Source organism: Peromyscus leucopus, chromosome 5 (assembly GCF_004664715.2).
Source record: "Peromyscus leucopus breed LL Stock chromosome 5, UCI_PerLeu_2.1, whole genome shotgun sequence".
NCBI lineage: Eukaryota > Metazoa > Chordata > Mammalia > Rodentia > Cricetidae > Peromyscus > Peromyscus leucopus.
Genome location: NC_051067.1, coordinates 70,063,840 through 70,081,631, shown reverse-complemented (window position 1 = coordinate 70,081,631; position 17,792 = coordinate 70,063,840). Strand labels below are relative to the sequence as shown.

The 17,792-nt window shown below is 39.4% G+C and overlaps 1 protein-coding gene across 4 annotated transcripts in view; it reads left to right on the top strand.

Annotated features, from left to right (window-relative positions):
- Window positions 1-17,792, top strand: part of Nebl (nebulette) — a 358,786-nt gene that overhangs the window by 309,724 nt on the left and 31,270 nt on the right. For 2 of the 4 annotated variants that reach the window (XM_037205983.1, XM_028870483.2), the window contains exon 5: window positions 15,702-15,873. In XM_037205983.1, coding sequence (XP_037061878.1) covers window positions 15,702-15,873 — 172 coding nt within the window. Of the gene's footprint in view, window positions 1-1,593; window positions 1,699-3,886; window positions 3,980-6,807; window positions 6,901-10,145; window positions 10,239-11,981; window positions 12,075-13,465; window positions 13,559-14,669; window positions 14,775-15,701; window positions 15,874-17,792 lie in introns of all 4 variants that reach the window. The other 2 variants (XM_028870484.2, XM_028870482.2) reach the window with 2 other exon arrangements.

The window sequence follows — 17,792 nt, the reverse complement described above, 5'->3', positions numbered from 1 at the left end:
TATTGTACTGATAATTAGTGTTAGCTAAAAAATTAGGAGAAGACTAAGTTGTCTTAGTAAAACTTATTTGCGAAATATATGTCACATATTCTTCAAAAACTTAAAAAGCTGGTAGTGAATAAGTGCATTAATATTCTTAGAAGAATGAATGTTACATCTCTCATATGAAGAACCTGGATTTAAACACACACACACACACACACACACACACACACACACACACACACACACACACACACACAGGGGTGGGGACTGAAAGGAGGCTATGTGTAGGGGAAGGAACTACTGGAAAGGGGGAAGAGGAACCCAGTGAGTAATAATGGGAAAGGAAAGACATATACTGAGAAAGATAACATCTCAAAAGAAAATATTCATAGAACAAGTTGCTTATAAAACCTGATTTGGATAAAAAAATGCATTATTTAATCATATCTTTGCTGTAAAATTTACCTGAAAAGTACATCTCAGTAGTAATAAAGGAGAATGAAAAGCATGAAATTGTTCTAGAAGCAACGAGTTAGATTTGACTAATGGAATTTATGATGAAAATAGTTTTGGCCCAAATTGGACACCTTTGCTCAAATTCTGGATAAAGCAAATCACTAAGTGTCAAAATTGGTTGGTTCAAGGTGGGGGTGCCACGATGGTGGAGCAGAAATGGGGGAGCACCTGTCTGCTCCTCAGTCACCCGGGACTGGGCAGCAGTTGGAATAGTCCTAAGGTCACGGTGTTCCGTCCCTCGTGACTCATGCTGCACGAAGGCAATGAACTTGGAGACACTGGCTGTATCCACGTGAATTGAGTGCAAGTCTTAGGCAAGTCCATGAAACAGGCAAATGGACGCATGAGCCAGTGAGGAAGAAGGATGCAGTGACAACTGCCTTTCAACACGTTGCTTAGCAAGTGGCTCTGTGCCATTTAGTTACCCATACTAACTAGAGTGCCTGAGTTGAGTCTCACTTCCCATGCTTACTAGCTGGTGCCTCAGTTTCCCCAGTTGACAGTGATATCTGTTTGTGGGATTGACTGAATGCGTGAATGTGTGTTGGGTATTGAAACAATGTCAATTACATCATAACATTATGTGTTCTCATAGGAAGGATAAACCCAGGTTTTATTAAAGGAGCGTACAGTAGCTCATTTACTGGGGAGGAACTTGAGATGTTTAATAACTTTAACTACAAAAGTCGTAGCGTTTTCCTTAGCCACACAGACCTTCATCAAAGGCAATAAACAAAGCTTGTAACAAGGTAGATGTAGAAAGTGGGGCCACCGCAGGAGTGCTGGAGGTGCTGGGGCAGAGACTGAGTTCGCTTGTACATAGAAGAGGAGGTCCCAAGTTTAGGAGAGATGTAGAAGTCCATCTCTCTGAGGTTTCCGAATGGTCTGGGGTGAGTATGACAGCCTGCATAGCAGTGGGGGTGCTGTGACAGGTGGTGTACTCACATCCTCCATCTTAGTGGTGGTGGCAGCAGCTACTTTGAATCTTCAGTTGTAAATTATAGTCATGTGGTAGGATAAAGCTGGATGTGGTACCATGTCCCCTCCTCCCTCCAATGGAGATTTCAATTTATGATAATTTTATATTTTTAGAAAAAGTATAAAGATGAAGCTGAGAGAATGCTTTCTAACTATTCCACTGTGGCAGACACTCCCGAAATTCAGAGAATCAAGATGACGCAACAAAACATTAGCAATGTGAGTAGCTGCTGGACGAAGAGTTTGGGGCTAGACAAGTTTCAGGTTTCGTTTTGACTTTGCACGTGTGTAACAGGTTATACTGGGGATAAGATGTGGGTCTAAATGTGGAAGTCACTTGTGCTTCATACGCCCTTTCCAGGCATAGCCTGAGATAGTTCCATGTGTTATTTTTAGTGCACTTGGGCTGTGCCTGAAACACATCACAGGAGCCAGGTGTGGAGCAGCTTTCCGCTTGTTGGCTCTCAGGAAGTTCAAATTTCAGATATTTTGGTTAGGGATGCCTACTTAAAAAAAAAAAAGATTTATTTATTCATTATGTATACACAATGTTCTGCCTGTGTGCCAGAAGAGGGCACCAGGTCCCATTATAGATGGCTGTGAGCCACCATGTGGTTGCTGGGAGTTGAACTCAGGACCTCTGGAAGAGGAGCCAGTGCTCTCAACATCGGGGCCTCCAGTCCCAGGGATACCCAATCTGTATTTCTTTTACAGTTAAAATTAATTGTTTGCTTGTTTACCCTTGTAGTTCTGGGGATTATATCCAGGACCTTGTTCATGTTAGGTAAATGTGCTACTACTGAGATATATCCCAACAACACCCCCTCCACTTCTAAAATGTTATATTTTATAACGATGTCTTTACTCTCACTATCTGATTTTTTTCTCAGATGAATTTATTTCTTCAAAATAAAAAAAATTATTCTCACAAATCCCAATTTTTGGAATTCCGAATCCAAATTTTGTGTTGGGCACAAAAGACAGGTGTTAACTGGATTTTTAGCTTGGTAAAAGTGTTATCTTCCACACTAATTTTACTGTGAAGATGAAAGTAATCATATTAAGGGACTTTCCTCCAGATTTTCACTGAATCTGTGTAAACAACATACCTAGAGACTTCCTAGTTTAAAACCGATTCATAAACTTCCTGCTTTTATTTTGATTAACAGGAGTTGCCTGTGTACAGTTAAGAAAGTAGGCCTCTGCTAATAGATAAATGTATAAACTTGAATTTTGTGATGGAATTTTCAAATACAGTATCAAATACAGTCAAATACAATAATGTAGACTTGGCTCAGTCTTTTAGTACTGAAGTATATGTCTAATCAAAAGGGCAAATGCCATTAAGTTTGAGAACCTCTGGAATACTCTCCATTTTCTAATTAATTGGCCGACTCTCACTCTCAGGACAGACAGACTGTCTGGTAAGTCTGGGATCTCCCTAAGAAGGGCCAGGCTGTGCCAAGAGATGGGAAATTCCCACTGGAAGGGTCGGAGCAGGGGCTGCTCCTGACTCCCTGGACATTCCTGCTTTTCATCTCTTTCAGTTCAGATCTTACACCACTCTTCCAGTCTCCTTGGTGCCCATTGGATTAGCCAGTGTTGGTAATGGGGATCTTTCTGTCCTCGTGTGACTTTCAAGGGCCACTGTTTTTCTGTGGAGAACTTTTGGTTTTGTTTTGCTTTGTGTTTGGAAGGGGTAAATGTCAGGAGTGGAGAGATTTTCAACTCTCCATAACATTCAAGAGGTTATGAGATCAGAAACCAAAGTTGGAGAAGTTGAGGAAAATACAAGAGTCGAGGCTGATACTGGTGATAGAATATTTTCTTAGGAGACCATAAGGGACTTTTGTATTTGGAAGATTAGCAGTGCTGTGAAACCTCCCTTGTTTGGGGCTAAATGCTAACTGCTGAGTGAATTTCTCTAACACATGCTTTGATTTTTCTCAGATACACATATGCCATATGATCTATATCTATAAAATCTCTCTCTCTCTCTCTCTCTCTCTCTCTCTCTCTCTCTCTCTCTCTCTCTCTCTGTTCCTCTATTGGTCTTTGGAGACAGGGTTTCTCTGTGTAGCCTTGGCTGACCTGCCATATGTTTATGTTTAAAGCAGGAAACTATAGATTGCCAATTTATATTCTTAGGGCAAATAACCTGCCCCCAGCCAAGGTACTCATCATTCATTAGAACAAATATTAACTGGTTATGAGATCAGAAACCAAAATCGGCATTTATTATCACAATGGACTATTTCCTTGATTCATGTTATATTGCTATTCATAAATAAAACCAGTATTCACACTACTGTAAAACCTGAGAAATAGTCTTGCTTCGTAACAGGCAGATCTAGGACTTGAATTCCAATAACCTTACAGTTCTTATTCTCCTCTCCCCACTACGAAGGTGTCTTACAAGGAAGGTGTGGGGGCTGGCACAGCCCTAAGGAACACTCCAGAGATCGAACGAGTGAAGAAAACCCAGCACAATATCAGCTCAGTAAGTTCTCCACAGCACTAATTATCCTTTCCCAGAAACAAGGGCTGCATGCTCGTGTTTAGTTCTTTTCCCAGTAGGTTGCTTTTTATCTTTTATTCTTCCGCTTTCCTGAAAGGTGATGTCATCAGCCATCAAAGGTATAACTTCCAGAATGAAAACTGCAGCCTTGCTCTCCTCCATTCTGAGGCTCCATTTCATTTCATTTAGAGCAGAGCAAAGAAGACATGGGCCATTTTAATAAAATCTAGGATTACGTTTCATCTTTTGGAACAGAATTTTAGCTGTGTTAAATTTTACAGAGAAAGGATACCTTGAACATTTTCCCAACTCTTGGAGCAAAGGAATTGTACCCCAATGAAATGAACAAAGGGCTCAGTATGTTTATTTGGTAGCTGAAGTGGTACAGATTTGTTTTTTAATGTAGCACTGACTCATTTCGTCCTGTGTCAATCACATTTCTGAGCCTTTCCCAAACACAGATCTGTGCCCATATTTCTATTTTCTGGCCTTATTTTCCCTCTACTTCCTCAGCAAAGAAAAACACATCAGTTGAGTATAAATTATAAAGAGATCTTACCCTATGGTGCTTTTGATTCTGGGGAAGTGCAGGATCAGTGTTTAATGCTACAGGAGAAATCCCATTTACTGCTTGGCATGAGCAACAGATAACTCCTGTCCTTCCAGGAGGAGGGGTTATTTGTGTGCATTTCATAGATTTAGTTTCTTGTCGTGGGTGTGAAAATGATTCTTTCCTTAACGTTCGTTCCCTGATCCATCTCTTTACTTCTACTCTCAGGGACACAACCTTCCAGAACATTCCTTTAAGTCATGCAACTAGAGCTGTTTTCATGACATATATTGGAGCTAACTCAGAGTTAGGTGGTGTCCTGAGCATGTGACCAGGTGGTGGTTTCTTTTGAAAAGGAATTCCAGGAGGGACAAGGTGATGTGTACTTTAATGCAAAATTATAAAATTGTGCAGTCGAATCTTTGTGCCATGAAGGAAGCCCTGTCCTGAGGACAGCATCTTGAGAGAGGACCTGGAGGCTGAGGCCTGGATTAGAGTGAATGACATTTGGTCTGTTTAATGGAAATCTGAATCAGGTGCCACTTGAGTCTGGCAGAGAAGTTAGTTTGGGAAGGATGTGTAAAGTGTTACATTCCTTCACTTTGCAATGACAGTGTTTGAAATGCACCCAGCAGTGTCATCAGCTACAAATGTTGTATAGTGTGTATGGTGTCTAGTCATTCCCCTACAGGGAAATGACTGTCATTTTTATTGAGTCTTGAAAAACAAAAAAATGTTCATTTTTAATTGTGTTGGGCTTTTCACCCTAATAAAAATCACACAAAACAGTACAGTATGTTGTCTTTTTTCCCCTAGTCTTTTCTAGCAAACAATAAATGCAGAGGAGTTCTGTGTCTCTGAGGTTGGGCCATGACCCCCTACTTAATATTCAAATGGAAACTTGGCCTTTCAAGATTAGCCCGATCTGTCAAACCAGGAGGTGATTGGCTAACCTTTAAACATCCCGACATTTTCCACCTCTGAGGACAAGCCTTTTTGCTATTAGCTCTCTGTGCTAAGATCTGTTTTTGAATTTCATTTAGAGGAAACCTGTCTCAGTGAACTTTCCATTTAACTATTTTGGGTCTGAGTTGAGACTGGCCTCTTTACTCATGTTAAAATCACAGATATCTGAGACTTCGAGGGACTAGTGTTCTATGCCAGCCTAGATTTCAGCTTTAAGCATTACTGAGGGATTGCTAAAACCTATTTGTTGTAGATTTAAATCTTTGCTAAATTTGCTAAATTTCAGTGTGCATTTCCCATTCTTACATAGGTAGGTTTGCTTTGCTGAGAGTCTAGTGTTCTGTGAATTTTAGTTATAAAATGCCACCTGGAATGGAAGACATTGCTAGTTTGTTTTCTTACCTCATGTACGATCATTTTTCCAATTTATTTTCCTCTAAATAGATCACGAATAAATAAATTCGTGAATGGAATGAATGTCAGGATGCAGGGTGTGTTAGTAACTTCTTTCCATGGTGTAACCAAACACCTGACAAGAAGCCACTTAAAGGAGGAAAGACCATGTTGGCTCATGGTTTAAGGGACTACAGTTCATCACAGTGGGAAACACTTGACTGTGGGCTACTGCATGGCAGGGGAGTGTTTACCTCTTCTTGCCTGACAAGGAAATCAAAACCAGGGTGCCTATAATTCTAGTCTGCAACTCCCAGCTGAACCAGTTCCTCCCCACGTGTAAAGATTTCCCAGGCCCCCAGGATGATGGCACTAGCTGGCAGAGGATGTGAAGACATAGGAGTCTCTTCCCTTTCTCTTTTACAATAGCCACATTCCCTTTTTTTCTTGTTCTAGTCCACTACCTGTGTGCTCTCAGTCCGACCTCAATATTTGCAAGACTCTGAGGCTAATTCAATTTGATTTTTGCCTTTAAATTCAGGCTAAATTCTAATTAACACATTAATAAATAAAACTGCTTCTTAGAAAATAATAAATCATAATGTTAAGATAATTTCCAATACATTTTGTATATATGCTTAATTATAAAGCTTTTGGTCATAAGCAATGTTCATTTATATTAACCAAAGGATACCTATAGTGATGGATAGATGTGAATTTATTGGCACTTCAGGATAAAGAACCCGGAAAGCATGAGAAAATATAAGAAACTGTTTCTTACTGAAAAGAACATAATATTGGAACAAAAATTCAATTATACAGCAGTGACAATAGAAGAATTCTTCACTATTTTAAGCTTCGGGTAGAATAAATTAACCATATTTTAAAATAAATTATTCAGGTGAAATACAAAGGAGGAATTAAACATGCAGCAGCCATTTCAGATCCTCCGGAGCTAAAGAGAGCTAAAGAAAACCAGAAGAACATCAACAATGTGATCATATTTCCTTAAGTGTTTTTTTTCCCTCTGTTATTGAAATACCATACATGATTGGGAGCACAGCACCTGCACAGTTGAAATCTCACTACAATGAATGCCACTATGTGGGGTCATTCCTTGGAAGTGGAGATAACATTCCATACTGCTTCGTGTCCTCCATTATGTGCTTTTTGGGCATTTTTTTTTTTTTTTTTTTTTTTTTTTTTTTACTGAAAATCTCCTCTGTTTGTGCTCTCAGGGGAATTCAGCAAGTGAGACAAGACTACCAGGGCCTATGGTTAGTCTCAAGGTCTCAAGAGGAATAGGGCATACTTTATTATTATGTATTGTCTTATGTACTGTCACAGTGATTTGTATTTGCTGACTAGTTACTGATTGTTTTTGAATATATGACAAGTATTATCTTTTTTAACCATAAGCAATCACACTTCTTGCGAAGTGTTCTGGAAATGTCATGGGGGGGGGAGGGGGGAGAGGAGAGGAACATTCTTGGAGAAGGAACAGCACTGGAGTCTTGTCTTAGAGATTCAAGAATGATTTCAGGTGGCTTTTGTGAGGAAGGGTCTTCTTGGTAGGGAAAACCAGTATTTTCAGGACCCAAGCCTATTCACGGGGGAGGGGACTGAAGTGATGAGGACTTGGGATGGAGGGTGGCAGGAGGTGATGGTGGGACGGGAGCCGCAATGAAGCCTAGGACTGTAGTATGGAGAATCACTACAGTGTGGCTCATAGGTCATTTAAGGATATGTTAACAGCCCGAGTGTTGCTCAGTCTTTGATTTGGTGATTAAGTTGTTTTACTCAACAACTACTACTTCTCCTCCTCCTCCTTCTCCATCTTCCAAAAATGTGTTGTTAGTCTTCTTCTATTTATGATAGAAACGATACTCTGTAGTTGGTTGTTTTTATTCTTTTGACTCTTTGGGGGCCTGTCACCCAGCTCCCAAATAAATAAACGGAATCTTATTCTTTCTTATGAATGCTTGGCCTTAGCTTGGCTTATTTCTAGCCAGCATTTCTTAAATTATCCCATCTAACTTTTGCTTCTGGGCTTTTATCTTTCTCTATTCTATATACTTTTCTTTGCTTCTTACTCTGTCGTTTGCTGTGTAGCTGGGTGGCTGGCCCCTCGTGTCCTCTCTTTCTCTTCCTCTCACTCCTTGATCTCCTCTCTTGCTCTTCTATTTATTTTCCCTGCATGTCAGCCCCACCTATCTGCCCTCTCCTGCCTAACTATCAGCCATTCAGCTCTTTATGAGACCAGTCAGGTGTTTTAGACAGGCAAACTAACACAGCTTCACAGAGTTAAACAAATATAGCATAAAAGAATGCAACACATCTTTTACATCATTAAACAAATGTTCCATAGTATACACAAATGTAACACTTCTTCAGCTAATAGTCCATCACAATGCTCTCTTAACTTCACTTGAAAAATAAGTGTATAATGGCATAAATGTCATAGAATTTACATGGTGTGTCATGCATGCCAGTGGCAGAATCCAGGATGATTAGTTAACACTGAAGTGGTGGAGAGGAACATGGACCCTAGAGTACTGATAGGTTTGATTCCAGCTGTGGACTTCATTTATTATATACTCTTCATAGATTTTCACCTATAAAATTTCCTTTCTTATAAAGCAGAGATTAGAGTATTAAAGAGATATTGCCTTTAAAGCACATGTCAAATTGATGAATAGGAGAATCAGGACAAGCGTCTCCCATTGAATTGATGTCTGGGTTTACATTCACTAGCAATTGTAGTTTCTCCCTATCAGCAAAGCACCTCCACAAATCTTTAGTTCAAGCTCTATCACGAATGATATTTCCACCAATAAAGATTACATGAAACATTTCTCATTGTAACTCTATCATTCCCATCCTGAGAACTTGCCCAAACTCTTAGGTGCAACAGTGCAAAGAAATGTCACTTCTTAGGGAGAGAGTACGTCATAAGAAATCCAACCACTTCCATTTGTTTTCCAGGCTTCTCAATTTTTTTTGTTCATTTTTATATTCATTCATAAGAGCCTGCATTTCAATAGCAAGGTCTGTGGAATGCCCTAAGGCCGAATTTAAACTCTGAAAATTCATTGACTGTCACTGTAGAGCTCCTTGCAAAAGGATTTTCCTCTTCCAGCTTTACCTCAGCTGTCAGAAACTCTCAGTAGATATGCCATCCCTTTCTCTATGTCTGATGCGCCTTTATTTCGTGAGATGTTGTGGAATTGTTGGGATAGTTGACTGTGGATAGTGAAGTCATCTCCCTTTTCTGCCCTCAGCTAAGAAAGAAGATCTCTATGCAGTAGGTCAGGGCATCTTCTGTAGTGTTAGGTCAAATGCCAGGCCTTCCAACATTAGAACTTGGTAAGGAGGGAAACTGAGGTTCCTGAGAGGAAGGTTAGTAGAGGCAGTACATCACTGAAGTGCATGCATAGGACTTTTGTGACCTTTGTTCTCAATGCTTCCAGTGATGGCAAGAGTCTATTGTACATTTAACATGACTTATTATTAAATGTTGCTGATTTTAAATCATTTTAAAAGATGGTAATTTGGTAAACATTGCTTTAATGTTAAGAATCGGTGAACTCACAGAAGGGACAATTCCTTATTACTGATGAGATCAAAATCAGGAAGTCACCAATAAATTATATAGTGTAAAGATTAGCAATGAAAGGAATAATTTAGAACATTTGACAAGGAAAATTTTGGGGACTAGGGTCTCAAGAAGATGACATCTGGAAGAAGTGGACACAAAGTCCTACTACTACCCAAGAAGCTATTTCCAATTGATTCTTGCTGAGAAAGAGAAAGTCAGCTTTGTCTAATGGAATATCAAGCACACTGTAGGCCAGACTCCATGACCACAAGCAGCTGACCAACATGACAGATTCCATGTTTTTTGTTTGTTCATTTTTTTGTGTGCATTTGTTTTATTTTCTTTTGGTATTTTTAGTTTTATTGCTTTTTTTTTTTTGGTCTGTTTCTTTTCTTTTCTTTTTTTAGGGAAAATAACATGAAGTTGGGTAGGTAGGGAGGTGGGGAATATTTGCATTAGCAGAAGGGAAGCATATGATCAAAATACACTTTATGAAAAATTTTAAAAATAATTTAAAATGGTATCATGGAGGAAAAGATAAAATATTAATAATCTGTTTCATGTGACATTTCCTTTAATGTGTTTCAGTGGTACACATTTGTTTCCCATGATTCTGAACTGTCTTATGCTTTGTTCTCCAGCTCCAGTATAAAGAGCAAAACTATAAGGCCACTCCAGTAACCATGACTCCAGAAATAGAAAGGGTGAAGAGGAACCAGGAGCAGCTGAGTGCGGCAAGTCATTCTGCTTTCTTTTATATTTTATCTAACATGATGTAGTTTTCTTTTTAAAAACACACTCTGTGCCTTTGGGCAAGCTTTCACACATTAACACATTAAAGGGCATGAAGTATGACTCTTATGTGAGTCAGGAAGTTGGCATCATGCTTACTTACTCAAGAGGTCTTCATGAAGGACCCAGGCTTTGTCCTGGTCACTGGGTCACAAGGATCCACAAGCTTTTAGCTTACTACTAAATCTCTAAAGCTACACCTCAGTAAGAAGCTGGGAAGTAGAGAGGCTTATGTATTGGAGGGGAAAACAGTATTAGAGATAAAGCAAGAGAAGATTGGCTTGATGGGCACTACATTGTTACTGCCAAGGCAAGGCACCTTATAAATGAAATGGAAGACATTAGCCAGCCATTTAATAATCCGTTTTAATAAAGTAGTCCTACTTAACAATTGAGAGGGACCTCTGCTCTGTGCTAGCCCCTCTTTTAATATTATATGTGAACATCTGAGCTCAGCATTATTCATTTCTTTGACTGGTGGATGTGGAAAACTGAATTTTGAGGAGTCAGAGACCATGCCAAGGATCCATGGCAAGTAAGGACAGAGCTGAGACTTGAACTCAGGTCTCCTGAAATTTAGAATTCTCTTTATAGTAACCACAAGTAGTTACCTTTTACCTTTTATCAACCCTTTTTGAGAACTTTCCTCAATAGCGAAAATAACCTCTTTCTTGCAAAACTGGCATTTTGAAAGACTTGAAAAACGTAAGAGTAAGTTCTTTCAGGTGGAGGAGGAAAATCAAGGTCAATATAGTTTATCTTTAATACCTCTGAAGGTGGAGGAAGAAGTCAGGGACTTTTAATGGTGGAAACTTGGAGGCCACAAGCAGACTGAAGTGCTTTCCCAGCCTGCCCCGGGGCCTTCATTCTGGTTTATTGTCATGGCATCTTTCTTTTTCTTTTTTTTTAATTTAATTTAATTTTATTTTACAATATAATTTTGTTCTACATATCAGCCACAGATTCCCTTGTTCTCCCCTGTCCCACCGCCCTTCCCTTCCCCGCAGCCCACCTCCCATTCCCACCTCCTCCAGGGCAAAGCCTCCCCTGAGGATTGAGATCAACCTGGTAGACTTAGTCCAAGCAGGTCCTGTCCCCTCCTCCCAGGCTGAGCCAAGCATCCCTGCATAAGCCCCAGATTTCAAACAGCCAACTCATGCACTGAGCACAGGACCAGGAACCACTGCCTGGATGCCTCCCAAACAGATCAAGCCAGTCAACTGTCTCACCTATTCAGAGGGCCTGATCCAGTTGGGGGCCCCTCAGCCACTGGTTCATAGTTCATGTGTTTCCATTCGTTTGGCTATTTGTCCCTGTGCTTTATTCAACCTTGGTCTCAACAATTCTTGCTCATATAAACCCTCCTTTTTCTTGCTAATTGAACTCCCGGAGCTCCACCCAGGGCCTAGCCGTGGATCTGCATCCCTCAGTCATTGGATGGGGTTTCTAAGGGTGTTCCCTATTTCCATTTCTGTTCTTTGTAGAGTCTGTAGTTAGCTTTGACATGAGATAGGCTGCTTATTGAAGATCCCCTTTTAGGCAGTAGAATCAACACTTCATCAGTTGAGTTCAGTCAACGGGAAGCCACTGTGGTAAAAGCAAGAGTGGATTTGAGTCCCAGCCCCTGTGCTCATCACTTCGAGCCCTTTATACTGCCTATTAAAAGTCTTATCTATCCTCTATAGGTCAAATACAAAGAAGAGCTAAAACAGGCAACTTCCATTCCAGATCTACCAGAGTTGAAGAGAGTGAAAGAAAACCAGAAGAATATCAGCAATGTGTGAACATCTCAGTATTTATCATTTGTATTTAATGATATCAAATGTGTCAATATGCAGATGAAGGAATCATATTACAGCAGAGGTTCTCAACCTGTGGGTTGTGATCCCCACAGGGGTCACATATCAGATATTCACATTATGATTCATAACAATAGCAAAACTATGAAGTACCAACAAAATAATTTTATGTTTGGGGGTCACTATGGCATGACAAACTGTATTAAAGGGTAACAGCATTAGAAAGGTTGAGAACCACTGTATTAGAGAGATTTCCTATCTGAGTTGATAGTCTCCCTTGACTAGCAGCTTCTTCAGAGGGCAGGGTCAGGGTGGTGGGTGCCTCACAGCTTGACTGTCCTGTAATTTGTGGCATAGTCTCAACTTATTTTCATGCCGGTGATTGCTCTGGTTCCCATCCAAAGGCTGGGGTAGTTTCTGGCATCTTGGTCCTGCAGTCTACTTTGCTCTGTTTCCTACCTGCCTGAGTTCTTGTTTGTCAGGCCCCTCCTGACCCTTTTTCTCACTCATGTTGATTATTACTGTGTTTCTGGGGGAAAACGGTGAAGTATGTGTGGTTGACTGGATATATTGTGTGAAATGGACCAGTTAATAGGCACTTGACCCAAGGCAGTGTTTTCACTCAGACTGGTGGACTACTCTAGATCCCTCTGTTTATATAATCCACCCGCAGTTCACTGAGAGCATCCTTTTAGGAAGTCATTAACATACAGAGTGGGCTCCTTGGAAGAGGAAGTTCAGAAATCTATTAATCTTCAAAGAAATCTTTTATGCCTCAAACTCATAAAGCCATTTGACCAATTTATGAGTCACAGGTAGATTGTCATTTGGTTCTTTTCCTAAGAGCTATCTTTTGGAGGAGTAGGTTCATTTCTTTCCTCTCATACTTGATGTGACTGTATTATTCTAAAGAAGGCATGTGGTTAGTAAAAAGGAGGAATGGAATAGAGGGAAGCATGATGTCTTTACATAGTTTGCCATGGTCACCTGGAAAATACATCCCTTCAAGGCTCTGTTGTAGTTAATTTCTGAGAAAACACAGCTATGCAATACCATTCTATTCAAACAAGACTTGTAATATCCACAAAGCATTTCTTCTCAGACCCATCTGTGATTAAAGGCTCACTTCAGGCTTACTGGTGATATATTTGAGCCTATCCACAGTGATTGAGAAGAGGTACACTGCTATGCCAAAATGAAATAGATGCTTGAAGATGAAAGCATTTTAAGTCCCCTCCTCCCTCGCCTCCCTTTCGCCTTTGTTTTAATGAGTTCCAGTCCTTGGCTAGCCCTTTAAAATTAAATATGACGTGATTCTTTTTTGGTTGAACTGATTCACAATCTTCTATTTTCCTTCTATGAAATGGTAGGTTTATTATAAAGGTCAACTGGGAAGGGCTACAGCTCTCAGTGTCACTCCTGAAATGGAAAGAGTGAAGAGGAATCAAGAAAATATTAGCTCGGCAAGTGGTTTTGATTCATTTTGAACCATCACAAAGGATGTATCCTTTACAATTTACTTGTATTGTTTATTGTCTTATGAATAAAATATATTTCCAATAAACACATATACTACTGCAGATGAATTCCAAAAGCTCTCACTATATACATCTACAGTATCGTGCAGTCCCTCATTAGTATTCCCAGATGTGACTGATCGTTACATCTATAGTTTATTTAAGCTATAACTCATGTTATTATAGCCAGTATCTTTGAAATCGACCAAGTCTTTGATGTATAAGTTAAAAATAATTGTCATTTTACTTATGTATTTCACTGAACATGAGTTATTAAATGCCTTCTATAAAAACAAATTTCAAAATAAGTAATTCAAAATAAGAATTCAGAAGATAACAAGTTTAGTGCATTTCTTCAGGAAAATGGTCCATGGTAAGTATGCATCACTTTAGTAAATTCCAGGGCTCCAGGGCTCTATGGCAGGAATCCATGAAATACCCACCGATATGAGTATCAAGCCCTGTTCACAGCACACCTGGTGGTTCTCCATGTCTGGGGGCTCAACATATGGGATTCATAATTGACAATTCTCTCATAGCATTTCTGCCTAGAGAGATTGGGCATATTCAGCATCAATAGTCTTTAAGCTGTATCTGCTCAGAAGAGAACACAGATCTGTTCCTGGTTGTTCCTCATTCTCTAGGGAGGGAAAACATCAAGGAAACCAGAAGAGGTCTCATGTGCTTCCCTCAGTACTCTGAGAAAAGAAAATTGCTTAGCAACAGAAACCACGATCAGGCTCTATTTCATGTTTTATTTGCCCTGTTTAAATGTGCTAAGTGGTTCCACTGGTGGTTATTACTGACGGTTAGGCACCTATTTGTTTCTTGCTGACAGACTTAAGTCTTTCATACAATACTTTTAAAGGAAATCATCAAGAGTGTAATTTTAAGTGACTATTCTGGAACAGAATGTAATCCACTGAAAGAAAAGATACCTGGAAAGTAATTTTGAGTAGGTTGCCCATGACTCACCCATTTGAAAAGCTTTAAAATGTTATGCAGTTTTTAGATTATAGTTTTCCAGTTATATGGATGTCTGCTGTTTCTTTTGCAGGTAAAATACACACAAGACCACAAACAAATGAAAGGTAGACCATGTCTGATCTTAGATACACCTGCTTTGAGACATGTTAAAGAAGCACAAAACCATGTTTCCATGGTAGGAGGCAACAGATCATTGTCTTCATGACTAAAACATACTAAGGAATGGCAAGACCTGTGTTTGAGTGGCATTAGTTCGCATTAATCTGGACAACTAACAAAGCATGAGAATGTGAATGAGCCCTTGGGGCAAGGCATTATAATTACACTGAAATGTAATGAAAATATTTATTCTAATAAAATAATTTTCCCACAATGATTTTTGGTGTGTTTTTATTTCTAACTTGATTACTATAAATACATTCGTGAATGACATCTACTTAGACTTTGTTTTTTACTTAATTTTAAGACATATTTTGGCATATTTGCATATTATAAAGAATATTTTTGAGTATTTCAAAAGCAATTTTATGTCATTTTTTTAACCATGAAGTTTACCCATTTAAAGTGTTTAGTTTAAGCTAGTGTAATTTCAGAATGTTACAATTATTGCTCTTTTTGAATTTCAGAACATGAAAAGAATATATGTTTTATAATATGCACAATTTTCATAATTATATATGAAAATTTTATACAATATGTAACACTATTAATCTAATTTTAAATAGTATTGTCATCTTGGAGAATTATGCTCAAATAACTTATCATTATTGCATATTGCAGGTGAAAGGAAATCAATTCGTCGTCAAATTGTGTGTTTTAGGAAGTAACTAATGTTTTAGAGCACTTGTCTTTTATACCTTACTAATATATAGGTCTACATATCATTTAAAGGAGATGCTATTTTTAGTGTCTAGAAATATGAAGTTATTGGCGCTTCATTTCTGACATTGTTTTTGGAAGATATGGGCAAAACATATCATACTATGTTATATTTATTACATGTAGTAACGCAGATGCACTTTATGTGATCTCTCATTCTGTAAAAGTTGTGTGAGACAGTCAGGAATTTCAGTTTGAATTAATAATCCTTTTTCTTTTTCAGGTCAAGTATCATGAAGATTTCGAGAAGACAAAGGGGAGAGGCTTCACTCCCGTTGTGGACGACCCTGTGATGGAGAGGGCGAGGAAGAACACCCAGGTTGTGAGCGATGCTGCCTATAAAGGTGTTCAGCCTCATGTTGTGGAGATGGATCGGAGACCTGGGATCATCGTTGGTAAGTGTGTGGTCTTCTCATGAGTATAAATGGTCAAAAGACTGTGCCTGGTCTAGAACTAGCTTCTGTATTCAACTTACCTCACAGGTTTGGTATAAATTCCAACTAGATCACAGGTAGAACGCTTTGGTACCATGCTGATCCAGGGAATTCAGAAAATAGCATTGCCAGTACTTTTTATTCTTCAAAGTTCTGTTTAATATCACCTTGTTAAGCAGCAGCATCGCAGAGAGGAGTGATTGTAATGGTTGAACATTCTGCTTCCTTTAGCTTGTGTCCTTGCTTGGTGAAAGTGTTCCACTCTAGACATCATGTACATGGGAAACAGAATAGTCATTTCTCCTTTATGCTCTCTTGTCATTAAACAGAGAATCTGATGGTATTCTGGAACGTGAATCATTTGTATTTTTGAATAGGGCTTCTGAACTAGGATATATGAGGGCCACCAGAAAGCCCAATTACTTAGAGAGGGGCCCTCTCTTTATTGTGTCTTTTTCTTACATTCAGTTCAGGGAAATCCTAGGGAATGTGGCTTGAGATATCAGCAGAAATCAGACTGAAGTATAAGCAGGCTGGAAAGGAAAATTATCATGTCTCAGTATAGATCAAAACTCTGAGTCTTGTTTCCTGTGAGGCACTTAGCCTCTGAATTTTTATGTTTGCTCTGTTGCTCACTGTGTAGTTACTTTTACCATTGCTGTGATCACACACACACACACACACACACACACACACACACACACACACACACACAACTTAAGGAAGGATTTATTTTGGCTCACAGTTTGAGGGCACAGTCTATCCTCGAAGTTATGGTGGGAGCAGCTTGTGGCAGCCAGTCACATTGCATCTGTGGCTAGGAAGCTGTGAGTGGTGAATAGTTGTGCTCAGCTCCCTTTCTCCCTTTCATACACTCCAGGGCCACAACTCATAGAATGGTGCCACCTGAATTTACGATATGTCTTCCCACCTTAATTAATGTAATCAAGCTAATTCCTTACAAGTGTGCCCAGACATTATCTCCACGGAGGCTTTAGATTCTGTCAAATGGACAATCCAAGCCCTCACAGTCAGAGAGGTTTTGGCAGCCATCGTATATACTCCTCAGTAAGCTCACTGTTAGATTACTTTCCTCTTCAAGGGGAAGAGCTTCTGCTTGAGAGTCATAGCAGTGAAAGGGCATGGAGAGGTAGGTTGGGTGGAGAAGCGTGCATTTGACAGAGTAACATTTTAGTCTAAAGCCAGAGTGCTGACATGAGAGACCTGAGTGCCTTGGATCATTACCAAAGGGAAACAGAGTATTTTCTACAGAAGCACTCAAGACCTATTTGTAGACTATTGATAGCTTTACTCATTTCCCCAGGTTGATTACTTAGAGGGGTCATAGTAAGATGGATGGACAAATTGTGATGTTTTTAGTAAAAGTAATGCAGAAGTAGAGAGTTTCATTGATTTGTGCTAATAACTCCTAAGACAGAGTGGTGTGATTCATCTCACCCTGGGGTCTTACAAAGACCAGGGACTAGGAATGACAGTGAAATCATTGCTAAAAACGATGAAACTGTCTAGACAGGGCTCTTAAGAGTTAGTATTTTCAATAGCAGTTATCACTATTTTTTAATATAGATTTATAACTAAAAATGATTTATTCAGTGGGCAATCTAAGGAGTCAGTTTCTTTCTTCCATGAAGTGTCCATGAAGGCTTGCTTATGAAATCATAAAATGAAATACATTTAACCAACAGTAAACTTCCCAGTGAGCCAGGGTCTACATCATGCATACAAGTTCATAGATTTGCTAGTCAATGTGGACCAAGACAGTTGGTGCTGGTCCTATTTGTGTTGTGGGGCTCTGCTGCTTACTAGTTGGATGAACTTGGCAGAGCTACTCAATCCATCTGAGCCTCAGGTTCCTTACC